Source organism: Ranitomeya imitator, chromosome 3 (genome assembly GCF_032444005.1).
Source record: "Ranitomeya imitator isolate aRanImi1 chromosome 3, aRanImi1.pri, whole genome shotgun sequence".
Classification (NCBI taxonomy): domain Eukaryota; kingdom Metazoa; phylum Chordata; class Amphibia; order Anura; family Dendrobatidae; genus Ranitomeya; species Ranitomeya imitator.
This window is the reverse complement of record NC_091284.1, coordinates 118,555,334-118,570,930: the sequence shown is the minus strand read 5'-3', so window position 1 is coordinate 118,570,930 and position 15,597 is coordinate 118,555,334. Positions and strand designations below refer to the sequence as shown.

Sequence of the window (15,597 nt, the reverse complement as noted above, 5' to 3'; positions counted from 1 at the left end):
TTTGCTCTTCGTGTCACACTGACTCTGTAATGCTGCCGAAAAATGGAAACCGCGACTTCTGCATTCAGAACTTGTGTTTTTTACAGAGAACTGATCACTTCAGTTCCTTGTTACAGCAGTGTCCGACTTTCATGGAGCTGTGTCAGTATGATATTTACTAGCTAACTTGTGTTGTAAACGGTTTATTTTCCTGAACGTCTGCTTTCTATTGTTTTTTTTTTATGTTTGTTCTGTGGTCAAAGTTTTTTGTAACAAGTTTTGCTCACAAAAACATTGGTTTTTTTTTTTTTTTTTTTTTTTTTTTTTTTTATAAAACACATGGGTGGGGGTGAGGCCGACATTCTAAAACCATGCAGGCCCCACACGGACACCCTGGTCAGGTCAATATACCTGCTGAAATATATTGGTGAGCCGGAAGTACAAGGATCCTGATCTTTACAGTATTTTGTTGCGGCACTAAAAATCTTATGCTTCCTATAGCTGGTGCATACTAACTATCAGTACTGCGTATAGCTGATGTGTGTTTTCTCTGGACATTGCAGCTACAGGAACAGTTGAACCGTTTCATGAATATGAATGAAGACTTGCGCCGAAAAGCCGCTGTTGTCCACGCTCAACTTAAAAGCTCCCTGCAGAGGAAAGCGGATCTGGAGAACCTGCTCCAAGAAAAGCAGAAGGAGATGAATGCCCTGTTAGAGAGGTCCCCTGTAGCCCAAGCTGTTCCTGATAAAAATATGGTACGTCATGGTAATAAGCAAAATCTGCACTTTATTACATTAACTGCAAGTTGTATTAAACAACGAGAAAACCCACTTGAAATGTAGCTTCTCTCCTCCTGATGAAGTACTGAGAAGAAACGTGCGTTGGGGACGCTTCAACAAGTAGAATCTTCTAGGTAAGTATTGCTTTTATGCTTTGATCTATTTGGCTTGAACTGCTGGAAATGTTTCACCCCTCGTACCGTTGCCTATCCTGATTTATAACACATGACAAGCATATTACCATGCCTTACCTGTACTTTATAGCGTCCCCACTATTGACTGTCCAGTAGTTCCTTTGTTTTTATTTTATCTTGTGTCCATTTTAACATGTCTTATAAAATTATTATTTTTTAAGGGTGTATACTCCTTGGTCATTTATTTAACTGCTTTTTTGAGTCCACATGCAAGTTGTATAAGTAGATTATTTTAATATGCAACTAAAATTTCCAAATGTCTTTGCAAACATACAGATTGTAGATTTTGCTGAAAGACGTGTTTTATAGAGACTACTCGGTTTATCTTTGTTTGGGCCTTACACTAATGAACCTGTTGGGTCTCCTGACTGTCTTCAACCACTGCAGTAGAGGTATGGGTGAAGATTTCCTTAGTGGGATAAGGAGTTTAATTTGATGCTGTAATAGTTTTTTTTTTTTTCCTGATGTCGCATTTGCTAATGAAGCAAGACTAGTTAGCCCCCATGACTAGTCCTGCCTCAAATCTTCTAATCACACATCTCTAGGCATCATTGACGGCCTGCATAATGATCCTAACAAAGGGGATTGTATGCAGACTGTCCGTTCACATCTACAGGATTAGTCCTGCCTTAGTAGTATATACAATGCTGTGGAGTAAGCAGTACATTGCAGTATTAGCATGTTACGTCACACACCTTCTAACATTAAAGAAATCTACATGCATACCTCTATAGTAGCGGTTGGGTATAGTCAAGGGACAGGACAGGTTCCCAGGGTAGCTATGTCCAATAGTTGGTCCTAAAGAGACTGTTTGCTTCCTTCTGGATCAGAACCAACTTGTCTCCTTTTTCCTACTCAGCTATGTCTTCAATATGGAAGTGTACCCAAATATGCCCTGCTGACGGCTTTATTTTTTCACTTACCACTACATGTTAGGATCTCCCTAGGTTTGTAAGCTGAGGCCACCGCTGTATATTGGGCACTGCTTTTGATGAAGGCAGTGGTACAGAGTAAGGCTAGGGCCATACAGCGACTTTAGCCGCTACCGCTATTGTCGGTTCCATTGCTACATCGCGGTGCTATAGAAGTGAATGGGATCTCATTGTGATGCCTACACTGCCGCGACAAGGAAGTCGCAAAAAGTCAGACTGTGCTGGATTTCTTACGACAAGGTTGTCGCAGCAGTGTAGGTATCGCAATTTGACCCCATTCACTGCTGTAGTGCCATGATGTAGCAGCAGCACTGGACAAACTTTAAAGGGGTTATCCAGGCCAATCACAAGTCTGCAGTCACTCTGCGATTCCTTATATCGCTCGCAGCGTGAACTGATCGAGACTGCACACATCTGGTCAAAATGTTGCCAGGAGTATGCATATCGCATGCATGAGGTAACATGTTTTCTTGGTCTTGCCACAAGCATTGGAGACTCTTTACAGTGTGCGCGATGTGAGAATTTACAAGTCTGCCGTCATAGTGTGACTCCAGACTTTCGTGATAGACCTAGACTACCCCCTTAAGTCATACGACTGCTGTTGTGGCAAAAATCACTGCGTAGCACTAGCCTTAAAATTAAAAATGGTGATAACACCCTTATTACACCCTTGCCCCTGATTGATAAGGGCATCAGCACGTGCCTCAGCTGGCGCCATCATCAGATATGATCGTGTATACATAAATGAATATCCCCAGATCTGGGCAGCTCAGCTGATTACGTGCCCGTATCCCTCACACCGCAGGAGTCCGGCAGTAATAAAGTAAGGTGAGCACTCGCTACTTGGAGCTTGTGTCTTGTCTTGTTTATCTTCTCTACCAATAAATCCCCATTACGGTTACTCAGTGCATAATAAACTGATCCAGGCACTAAGTCACAACATTATTTTAGCATTGTGACTGCAATGAAGTCCTAGATTTATTTTTTAAAATGGTTTTTATTATGATTTGCATAGACAAAGGTCATAGGAGGATTGCAATAACACAGCAAGGTCCAAATATTCCAGTATAAAGCAAACAATAGACGTGATGTTAGATTTTTAATGAGGCTGCCAGTTTTGGATAAATTGGCCTAGTAATGGGGCTGCCAGTGCTGGATACAGTGGTGTAGTAATGAGGCTGTGAGGCTCGACTGCAAGGGTCTAGCACTGAGGCTGTGAGGCTTTTCTACAGGGGTCTATCTAGTACTGAGGCTGTGAGTCTTTGCTACAGGGGTCTATCTAGTACTGAGGCTGTGAGGCTCAGCTACAGGGGCTAGTACTTCGGATGTGAGACTTTGCTACAGGGGCTAGTACTTCGGCTGTGAGACTTTGCTACAGGGGCTTAGTACTGAGGCTGTGAGGCTTGGCTACAGGGGTCTAGTAATGAGGTTGTGAGGCTCAGCTACAGGGGGCTAGTACTGAGGCTGTGAGGCTTGGCTGCAGGGGCTGGTACTGAGGCTGTGAGGCTTGGCTACAGGGGTCTAGTAATGAGGTTGTGAGGCTTGGCTGCAGGGGTTAGTGCTGAGGCTGTGAGGCTTGGCTAGAAGGGCTAGTACTGAGGCTGTGAGGCCTGGCTACAGGGACTTAGTACTGAGGCTGTGAGGCTCGGCTACAGGGGCCTAGCTATGAGGCTGCAAGGTCTGGCTACAGGGGCATAGAAATGTGATTGTCAGTCCCAGATACAGGGGCCCAGTAATGAGCCTACATGGCGCGGTTACAGGCGGCTAGCAGTGAGGCCCGACTACAGGGGCCTAGTATTGAGGCTTCCAGACCCGGAGCTTAACAATGACTCTGCCAGTCCTGGATACCATGGTGAGGCTGCCAGTCCTGAATACTGTGGTCTAGTGCTGAGGATGCCATTCCTAGATACTGTGGTCTAGTGGTGATGCTGCCAGTCCTGGATACCGTGTTCTAGCGGTGAGGATGTGAGTCCTGGATCCCATATTCTAGCGGTGAGGATGTGAGTCCTGGATCCCATATTCTAGCGGTGAGGATGTGAGTCCTGGATATCATGTGCTAGTGTTGAGGATGCCATTCCTGGATACCATTTTTTTACCGGTGCAGATGTCAGTTCTGGATGCCATGTTCTAGCGGCAAGGATCAAACTGGTGAGAGAAGCAGCTGCACTCCAAAAAAAAAAAGGTATTTTATGCTTCAGTTTGCAAGTAAAAAAAGATTTAAAGTTTATTGAACATTCACCACAGGAAAATATCACTGCAATGAAGTGCCAAGGTAAGGTAACGTTTCGACCCTGTTCCCGGGTCTTTATGAAACCTCACTTAATGTATCTGGAATAATGGCGCCGTCTGTGGTGGTCAGTCGACCATGTAAATGTTTCTTTTGTATGCACTAGATTTTCTTTTAAAAAATAAAAGGAAAATCCAGTCCTGTTGAGCCGGACTCCAATTTTTTCTATTTTCATTGAAGCTATGGACTGGCCCGGCCATTCCCCAGACCTGACTCCAATTGAACACATCTGGGACATCATGTCTCGCACCATCCACCAACGTCACGTTGCACCACAGACTGTCCAGGACATGGATGTTTTAGTCCAGTTCTGGGAGGAGATCCCTCAGGAGACCATCCGCCGCCTCATCAGGAGCGAGCCCAGGCGTTGTACAGTAGGGAGGTCATATAGGCACGTGGAGGCCACACACAGTATTGAGCATCTTTTCCTTGTCATGAGGCATTTCCACGGAAGTTAGATTTTGATTTTCCACTTTGATTTTGAGCATCATTCCAACTCCAGACCTCCATGGGATATTCGTTTTGATTTACATTGATCATTTTTATGTTTTATTGTTCTGAACACATTCCACTATGCAACGAATAAAAAATTGCAACTGGAATATTTCATTCAGAGATATCTGGGATGTGGGATTTTAGTGTTCCCTTTATTTTTTTGAGCAGTGTATATGACTGAATCTCCATTGCCATCTACTGGTCAGAAAAAAATATATAAAAGTTGAGAAGAAAAACTTTTCTTGCCTCTATTTTCTGCTCATACTTCGTTTATCACAGTTAATATTCACATTATGTGACTTTTTCAGAACACACCTGAGTGTAAGTCTCTGGAACAAGATGAAAAGGACCGAGCACGATCAAACCAACTATGTTTTACCAAGGAAGATGTGAAGCATATTGTACAGGAGAGGAATGAGCTGAAGACAAACCTGTTCTTGGTAAATGAGGAGTTGCAGTATTACCACAGGTAATTTATACCAGCACCTTTATAATAAATCTTCTGTCCATTCATTCTCTATGGGAATGCCAGGGATGGATTATTTCTGACATTCCTATAGAGAATGAAAGGAGCCCTATTCTTGGGATCTATGGCTTATTTCATAGCTATAGAGTTCACCATAGTATATTGCTATATTAAAGCCCCAGTGTGAGAGACGCTAAGGGAGAGCAGTGCCAACCCATTCACAGTTGAAACCAGAAGTTTACATACACTATATGTAAAACATACATATGTTTTCTTAACATTAGACATGTAATATAATTATACAGACCAAAAGTTTGGACACACCCTCTCATTTAAAGATTTTTCTGTATTTTCATGACTATGAAAAGTAAGTTCACACTGAAGGCATCAAAACTATGAATTAACACATGTGGAATTATATACTTAACAAAAAAGTGTGAAACAACTGAAATTATGTCTTATGTTCTAAGTTCTTCAAAGTAGCCACCTTTTGCTTTGATGACTGCTTTGCACACTCTTGTCATTCTCTTGATAAGCTTCAAGAGGTTGTCACCGGAAATGGTTTTCACTTCACAGGTGTGCCCTGTCAGGTTTAATAAGTGGGATTTCTTGCCTTATAAATGGGGCTGAGACCATCCGTTGTGTTGTGCAGAAGTCTGGTGGATACACAGCAGATAGTCCTACTGAATAGACTGTTAGCTGCTTTTTTCTTGCCATAATACAAATACTAAGTAAAGAAAAACGACTGGCCATCATTACTTTAAGAAATGAAGGTCAGTCAGTCCGAAAAATTGGGCAAACTTTGAAAGTGTCCCCAAGTGCAGCGGCAAAAACCATCAAGCGCTACAAAGAAACTGGCTCACATGAGGACCGCCCCAGGAAAGGAAGACCAAGAGTCACCTCTGCTTCTGAGGATAAGTTTATCCGAGTCACCAGCCTCAGAAATCGCAGGTTAACAGCAGCTCAGATTAGAGACCAGGTCAATGCCACACAGAGTTCTAGCAGCAGACACATCTCTACAACAACTGTTAAGAGGAGACTTTGTGCAGCAAGCCTTCATGGTAAAATAGCTGCTAGGAAACCACTACTAAGGACAGGCAACAAGCAGAAGAGACTTGTTTGGGCTAAAGAACACAAGGAATGGACATTAGACCAGTGGAAATCTGTGCTTTGATCTGATGAGTCCAAATTTGAGATCTCTGGTTCCAACCACCGTGTCTTTGTGCGACGCAGAAAAGGTGAATGGATTGACTCTACATGCCTGGTTCCCACCGTGAAGCATGGAGGAGGAGGTGTGATGGTGTGGGGGTGCTTTGCTGGTGACACTGTTGGGGATTTATTCAAGATTGAAGGCATACTGAACTAGCATGGCTACCACAGCATCTTGCAGCGGCATGCTATTCCATCCGGTTTGCGTTTAGTTGGACCATCATTTATTTTTCAACAGGACAATGACCCCAAACACACCTTCAGGCTGTGGAAGGGCTATTTGACCAAGAAGGAGAGTGATGGGGTGCTACGCCACATGACCTGAACCCAATCGAGATGGTTTGGGGTGAGCTGGACCGCAGAGTGAAGGCAAAAGGGCCAACAAGTGCTAAGCATCTCTGTGAACTCCAAGATTGTTGGAAGACCATTCCCGGTGACTACCTCTTGAAGCTCATCAAGAGAATGCCAAGAGTGTGCAAAGCAGTCATCAAAGCAAAAGGTGGCTACTTTGAAGAACCTAGAATATAACACATAATTTCAGTTGCTTCACACTTTAAGTATATATATATATATATATATTCATAGTTTTGATGCCTTCAGTGTGATTGTACAATTTTCAAAGTCATGAAAATACAGAAAAATCTTTAAATGAGAAAGTGTGTCCAAACTTTTGGTATGTACTGTATATGTATATATAACACATGTGGAAGCTCAAAGGTTAAAGGGAATCTGTCACAGGTTTTTGCTGCCCCATCTGAGAGCAGGGTCCTATATGGACAGAGACCCTTATTCCTATGTGTCACTTATTGGGCTGCTTGCTACAGTTTTGGGGGAAAAAAAAATTCTTAGCGGCAGTTCTACCAGTTCTTTGAATGCTGAGCTGTGCATAACCCTGCCCACACCACTGGCTGACAGCTCTAAAAGTACACTGTACGTAGACAGAAAGCTGCCAATGATTGACGGGGTGGGGTTATACAGAGCGCATAAATATGAAGGACTGCACGGCAGCAGGTTTCCTAGTCCTATGATCTCCTACTGATATGACTACAGCAAGCAGCCCAGTAAGTGACACATCGCTGGAATCAGGGTCTCTGTCTCTACATTAGCTTTAAACTTACAATTAGAGCAAACTCCAATTGCAGCAGTTTCCCTTGGGATTCTGACTGTATAACACAAATGGTGCCTGCACTGTAAGGATCAAGTTCAGATCCCGAGTCCTTTCCATACAGTAAGGGCGCATGTCTGCTGTAAATATTCGGCACATTTTGTTAAGGGGTTAATAGGCGGCCATGTTATGCAGATAATGTGAGTGCAATACAAATGTGTGTTATCATGAAACGATTGTTGGTTTGGCACGTGCTTCATCCATACGAGGAGATATTTTAGGAGGATGCACCTTGGTCGGATAATAGATTTTCTTTTTGCTACACAGGGAGCTGCTGAATGATGAGAGGATCCCCAGCCTTTTGTTGTGTGGCATGAAATCTGCCATCAGGAAGCAGAAGAAGAAAATCAAAGCCAAAATGCTGGGCATCATGGAATCTCCCAGCAGCAGGTCGGCATTCAGTTCTGTTATGATTGCAACATGTACAACAATGCTATAGGGAAACTGTCATCACTGGAAATGCTATTTACCTGTAGATATAAGATTAATCTGCAGGTAAATGGCCTTAACTCTGTGGATCCGGTTGACCTGAAGTGCAGCTACATGGCAAACATTTTAGTGTAATGACTCCCTCCACTCGGCGCACACACACTGCAGGAAGGCAGGCTGTCACTAAAAGTGGTGGGCTTGTGATTACAGTCGCACTCCCAGTGTACGGGGTATACCAGTTTTATCAGCGTCGGGTTAACTTTAGAGGATGATACATAACAAGTCAATTATACAGGATGCCGACATTGTAGGAGTATCTATCAGAACGCACATTGTGTTCTTCACTTCAGTATAAGTGCTTGTTGCCGTATTGTGGACTAAAACCGTGAAATTGTGATAATGCGGCATCTTCATTACCATCAGGGTTGCCAGATTATTGGAGATTCTCTGCTGTTGTAAGGTACTACGTGGGAACGTCTACACGCTCCAGAACCCCATAATCTTCCACATGATCATGAGAAAGTCAAGAGTAAAGGGCTAAGCAATGCCCAACGCAGCAGCCAGTGAATGCACATTTATACCTACAGGCCATACACAGGGGTCTACAGTGCTATAATGACTCGTTCAAATATTCTATGTGAATTGATGGGTCTTTATGAATTATCTGGTCCATTTATTACATCACAAAGTGAAGGAATAAAAGAAATGGCATCTAGTGACATTCTCCTCTTCTTTCCCTTGGTACATTTGGCCTGCTGGTTTTCACTTAGTTAGGTCCATATATATTTGGACAGAGACAACATTTTTCTAATTTTGGTTATAGACATCACCACAATGAATTTTAAACAAAACAATTCAGATGCAGTTGAAGTTCAGACTTTCAGCTTTCATTTGAGGGTATCCACATTAAAATTGGATGAGGGGTTTAGGAGTTTCAGATCCTTAACATGTGCCACCCTGTTTTTTAAAGGGACCAAAAGAAATTGGACAGATTCAATAATTTTTAAATAAAATATTCATTTTTAGTACTTGGTTGAAAACCCTTTGTTGGCAATGACTGCCTGAAGTCTTGGACTCATGGACATCGCCAGACGCTGTGTTTCCTCCTTTTTGATGCTCCTCCAGGCCTTCACTGCGGTGGTTTTCAGTTGTTGTTTGTTTTGGGGCCTTTCTGTCTGAAGTTTAGTCTTTAACAAGTGAAAGCTCAATTGGGTTGAGATCAGGTGACTGACTTGGCCATTCAAGAATATTCCACTTCTTTGCTTTAATAAACTCCTGGGTTGCTTTGGCTTTATGTTTTGGGTCATTGTCCATCTGTGGTATGAAATGACGACCAATCAGTTTGGCTGCATTTGGCTGGATCTGAGCACACAATATGTCTCTGAATACCTTAGAATTCATTCGGCTGCTTCTGTCCTGTGTCACATCATCAATAAACACTAGTGACCCAGTGCCACTGGCAGCCATGCATGCCCAAGCCATCACACTGCCTCCGCCGTGTTTTACAGATGATGTGGTATGCTTTGGATCATGAGCTGTACCACGCCTTCGCCATACTTTTCTCTTTCCATCATTCTGGTAGAGGTTGATCTTGGTTTCATCTGTCCAAGGAATGTTCTTCCAGAACTGTGCTGGCTTTTTTAGATGTTTTTTAGCAAAGTCCAGTCTAGCCTTTTTATTCTTGATGCTTATGAGTGGCTTGCACCGTGCAGTGAACCCTCTGTATTTACTTTCATGCAGTCTTCTCTTTATGGTAGATTTGGATATTGATACGCCTACCTCCTGGAGAGTGTTGTTCACTTGGTTGATTGTTGTGAAGGGGTTTCTCTTCACCATGGAGATTATTCTGCGATCATCCACCACTGTTGTTTTCCGTGGGCGCCCAGGTCTTTTTGCATTTATGAGTTCACCAGTGCTTTCTTTCTCAGGATGTACCAAACTGTAGATTTTGCCACTCCTAATATTGTAGCAATTTCTCGAATGTTTTTTTTTTTCTGTTTTTGCAGCTTAAGGATGGCTTGTTTCACCTGCATGGAGAGCTCCTTTGACCGCATGTTTACTTCACAGCAAAACCTTCCAAATGCAAGCACCACACCTCAATCAACTCCAGGCCTTTTATCTGCTTAATTGAGAATGACATAGCGAAGGGATTGCCCACACCTGTCCATGAAATAGCCTTGGAATCAATTGTCCAATTACTTTTGGTCTCTTCAAAAACAGTGTGGCACATGTTAAGGAGCTGAAACTCCTAAACCCTTCATCCAATTTTTAATGTGGATACCCTCAAATGAAAGCTGAAACTTCAACTGCATCTGAATTGTTTTGTTTAAAATTCATTGTGGTAATGTCTATAACCAAAATTAGAAAAATGTTGTCTCTGTCCAAATATATATGGACTTAACTGTATATAATGGTAATAATGTCTTTTGTATGTTTGGCAGTGATGATGAGAGCACGTGGACACAGACAACAGCGACAGACTGTGTAGACGCCAAGACTCCAGACTCAAAAATCAAGAGTTTGTAAGTCTCCTTCTCTAATTTCATCTGTTTGTTCTTCTGCCCAAGGAATAGTCAAGTACTGAGGAGCGGCTGGTCAGAGTTCCGGCTAGATTCACACTTGAATACAGACCTAATAGCAGGATTGCTCCTATTGAAGGCATTGGGGCAGGTTTACTGCTGTCACTATTCAGTATTTATTGTTTCTTCATGGCTGCTCATTGCTGTGTGTGGCGGCTGAGCTGTCTATTGCAGCTGTGCCCCATCTAAATAAATGAGTTGGATCTCCTACCAATGTAATCTTGAATCAATTTAATTAAAGTAACTAACCCTTTTAAAATGTGCTTCCAATCTATCAAGAAAATTGTTCATGGGGCGAAATGGTATAAAATAAAGGACCTAAAAGGTGGATGAAAGGGTGAGTAAGGGTTAATCCAACACCACTGCCGCAGTGGTCCCCCACCAATCCCTGGGCTCAGTGGTGATAGTAGCTTGGTTGCCATGTAACCACTGAGGTCAGTGATAGACTGCAGCGGTCACGTGCAGTAAGAAAGCAGATCAGCAGAAGCCAGTGGAATCGTGTTACAGGAGACAGCAGGGGACTAATAGACAAATGCAGCTTATTCATTTAGTTTATGCCATTTCTTCCTTGCAAGTATTCCTAAAAAAAAAAAACCTGAAAATCCCTAGAAGCTAAATTTTCATCCGTGCAAATTCTGGAGGTACACAAGTAGAACAAGTACAAAGCATCGTGGTTCTAAAATTTGACCATGAAAAGTACTATATAGTTGATAGTTGGTTGTATCTTTAATGAAGTAAGAAAATATAAATCTTGAAGGAAGATATAACGTCACATAATGGGACAAATGCTTACATCAACTTATTTTGATTTTACTGCACAAGGGTCCTAGATTGGCCAATGTTGCCGCAACTGATTTATTAATTTTTTCTTTTGGAGGCTTAATGTGGGTGATATAGGTGACCATTCACAGGTAGAGTTGAGCGAATTTGATCGGGTCAGGGCTTATTCGGCAACTATAGTGCTTACCGAATCGGCTGCAGAGGGAACCTGGATACATGGAGCGCGCCGGCTGAGCAGATGTCCAGCACCGCAGCTGCATGTGTCAGTCTCAAGACATACAGTGATGCCACCTGCTAATGTGACTCCAGCGTAAAGCTGATATTTGCTCTGGTATCATCTGATATAAGCGATATACGGCGGTCCTGCACATGTCTTAGGGGCTGGTGACTGGTACTACTGTTTATCTACCATTCACTTGAAATGGATATAAAGTGCAGTTCTTGGCGGCAGCCTCTAAGTGATGTACAGGAACTCCATGCTTCACCCCGAACATCGCTTATATCAGCTGTTGCCAGAGCAGATTAACGCTGATCGGTGTGGAGGCCGGGAATCAAAGTCCCACCAATCTCATTGGTTATCAGTTTTTAAGTACCAAACAAATGGACACAAACTTACTAATACCTCAGTATTTTTCTTCCGCAGATTTGGGATGTGGTACGGTAAACAGGAAGCTGAACCGGGCCCCTGGGAAATCATCAATGTGAAAGAACTCAACACCATCGAAAAAGAAGAAAGCGGAACGGACAATGTCTGACTTAATGTACAAATGTCTTGTGAAAAAAATCTGGTTCTCTACCCCCATTGTACAGCCTGATGCAGATCGCTGGTGTCCGGGGACGGAGCAGTCGTATCTGTGCAGCATAGCCGGCTGTACATCCAGGGAAAAATGTTTATTAATTGTCCCACGAAAGGGTACACAATATATTTTTCTAACACTATTTTATTGAAAATCCTTTTTATAATATATTGCAAATTTTAAATGTCTGTATAAAAAGTGTTTTTTTCAACTGTAAATTATTAATGTATATCTGGATATTTCTAGTGTTTATTAATCTCAAAGCAATGGAAAATAAATATTTCATGGTAAATTTTAGCAGATTTCTCACATTTGTAATTGGTGAAATATTGCCATTATTTTCTATTATACTCATGTTTCAGATCACTTCGCCTAGTACATGAATTTAAGGGCTCGCTCAGACGGGTGTATATTCTGACTAATAACTGGTGTACATGTTCCTTTAGAGATAAACGTCCACTTATAAAGACCAAATTCTTTATTTCTGATCCATTACAATATGTTCTGCTAGCCCATAAGACCTTCTGTGACACATTTCTAGCTCTAACTGCACCCTTAGTCGTAGAGATATTGTCAGTATTGAGTAGCACCTATTTAAAATCACTCTTGACCAGTCAGAATACCGTATGTAGCATTTTTTACAAATAGACGTGCATTTTTTACAAATATCCAAATATTATTCTTCATATTAATACTATAGGATCGTATCATCTTGGAAATTTAGTCCATTTAATTGTTTTTTTGGTTAAACTAGGAATCCAATAAATTTCTCTTAAAAACGCTTTTTTTTTTTTTTGCCAGTGACCGCCCGTCAGGATAATTAACCTTTTCAGTCCCATTGCTTGATCTTTTATTCAGTAACAGTCATTACTTGTTCGGTAATGACTCCATCTCCGATAGTGTTCTCCAGGTTGTCAGCTACATCCGAATAAGGCCCCTTATCTTCTGCCGTTTTAATTCATATCATCGGTTCTTAAGGGGTTAATCAACAAGTGTGGATTTTGCACAAAATGCACGGGAAGTTACATAAAAGCAAGATGAACAAGAAAATTCTTTATTGTAGCCAATTCTGCAACGTTATTGGAAATTAATTATTGCACCTTTTCCTTTTCTCTTCAAAGCTTCTTTTGATACCTTTTCTTTTATAGAAGGCCTGCGGATCTTCTCTGTGAAGCATGCAGCAGTAGTCCCCAATCATGTTCATGTTATCATGTTCCATCTCCTTGACATCCTGATGAAATCTTTCTCCTTGCTCTTCACTAACCGCTCCAAGGTTTCCAGAAAAGTAGTCCAAATGGAAAAAAAAATCCCCCTAGTTAAAAGTATATATTTTATTAATATTGATTAAAAGCTACAACAAATGATAACAATACCCCAAAACACAAACTCAGGGGAAGAGGTAGGGGACAGAGACTCATTATACCCTGCATAATAGCCGCAATCAAATCTCCATTGATATGGTGTAGGGTGACCAGAGTAGATGGTAGGGGGTAGGGGGGGGGAGCGAGCAAAGATAATGCATTCCCTCAAATGCAACCCTAAAAAAATCCCTTACCTAGCAGCAGAGGTTGACACCCTAGATCAATAATGCAATAAAGTGCCCCGACTCCACATCATCTCACCCTAGGAGACCCTGAACAAGCCCAATCCTACCATACCAATCCTTCCTAGCAAAAACTCCCCCCAATCAATATGAGGGCGCAAAATTCATATCCATATGGAAATGGCAAATAATTCAAACATGAAAAATACCATAACTACCCACCACATCTAATGGTTACATACAGTAATGCTGAATAAAGTGCTATTGACCAATGTGGAAATCCTGTAAATCGGGAGGAGGGTACATCAATGCAAATTCCACAATGTACACAAAAATCAGACAATAAAGTGAATTGGTTACAAGGAACCCAATGTAACTAAAAGCCCCTCCCCTCTCCTTGGTCTTTGATTCATTTGATAGGATATATGTAGGATGGTGATATTGTGGATAGACATTCTGATATCCTGGGACATTACCCTTATACATCTTCCAGAATGGAACACCAATTACATAACTCCTGATGAATATTAAGATGGAGAAACATGTCAAGGTCATGGCTTGCCAAGACGGCTCCCCAAACCATCACTGATCATGGAAACTTCACACTAGATTTCAAGCAGCTTGGATTGTCTGTCTTTCCACTCTTCCTCCAGACTGGGACCTTGATTTCCAAGGTCTAGTGTGAAGTTTCCGCAATCAATGATGGTTTCGGGAGCCATCTCATCTGCTGGTGTAGGTACACTGTGCTTTATCAAGACCAAAGTCAGCGCCGCCGTCTACCAGGAAATTTTAGAGCACTTCATGATTTCCTGTGCTGACAAGCCTTTTGGAGATGGAAATTTTATTTCTCCAGCAGGACTTGGCACCTGTCCACACTGTCAAAAGTACCAATACCCTGTTGAAAAACAACAGTATCACTGTGCTTGTTTGGCCAGCAAGCTCGCCTGACCTTAACCCCATAGAGAATCTAAGGGGTATTGTCAAGAGGAAGATGACAGACACCTGACCCAACAATGCAGACGAGCTGAAGGCTGCTATCAAAGCAACCTGGGCTTCCATAACACCTCAGCAGTTCCACAGACTGATCGCCTCCATGCCACGCTGTATTGATGCAGTAATTGATGCAAAAGGAGCCCCGACCCAGTATTGAGTGCATTAACTGAGCATACATTTCACTAGGCCAACATTTCGGATAATAAAATAATTTCTTCAAGCTGCTGTTATAAAGTATTCTAATTTACTGAGACAATGACCTTGCGCAGGCATGTACTACGGAGGACAGAGAATGAACTTCAATCCAATATTGCAGCCAGCATGCAGCCAGCGGGTAAGGAAAGGGTGAATCAAACACCCGAAAACCCCGCCTCTATGGCTGAAAATTGTTCCCTCCAAATTCAGGTGACAGAGTCCCTTTAACCTACTGATGTCTCAATTAATTTTACTTTTATTGGTATCTATTTTTATTTTTGACATTTACCGGTAGCTGCTGTATTTTCCACCCTAGGCTTATACTCGAGTCAATAAGTTTTCCCAGTTTTTTCTTGCAAAATTAGGGGGGTCGGCTTATACTCGAGTATATACGGTAAATCAAACTTCTGTGAAATCAAATTGTCCACTTAGGAAGCAACACTGTTTGACAATCAATTTCACATGCTGTTATGCAAATGGTATAGACAACAGATGTAAATTATTGGCAATAATCAAGACAATAAAGGAGTGGTTCTGCAGGTGGGGACCACAGACCACATTTCAGTACCAATGCTTTCTGGCTGATGTTTTGGTCACTTTTGAATGTTGGTTGTGCTTTCACACTCGTGGTAACATGAGACGGACTCTACAACCCACACAAGTGGCTCAGGCAGTGCAGCTGATCCAGGATGGCACATCAATTCGAGCTGTGGCAAGAAGGTTTGCTGTGTCTGTCAGTGTAGTGTCCAGAGGCTGGAGGCGCTACCAGGAG

General features: G+C 42.1%; 1 protein-coding gene across 3 annotated transcripts in view; it reads left to right on the top strand.

Annotated features, from left to right (window-relative positions):
- The window catches only part of RILP (Rab interacting lysosomal protein), a 67,269-nt gene extending 54,883 nt beyond the window's left edge, over window positions 1–12,386 (top strand). Inside the window, exons 4-8 of one of the 3 annotated variants that reach the window (XR_011319787.1) lie at window positions 543–737; window positions 4,978–5,138; window positions 7,777–7,899; window positions 9,945–10,460; window positions 11,941–12,386. Coding sequence is in view for 2 of the 3 variants with exons in the window: in XM_069761343.1 (XP_069617444.1) it covers window positions 543–737; window positions 4,978–5,138; window positions 7,777–7,899; window positions 10,380–10,460; window positions 11,941–12,052 (672 nt within the window). In the remaining variant the exon portion in view is untranslated. Of the gene's footprint in view, window positions 1–542; window positions 738–4,977; window positions 5,139–7,776; window positions 7,900–9,944; window positions 10,461–11,924 lie in introns of all 3 variants that reach the window. The other 2 variants (XM_069761343.1, XM_069761344.1) reach the window with 2 other exon arrangements.
- The last annotated feature ends 3,211 nt before the right edge of the window (window positions 12,387–15,597 follow it).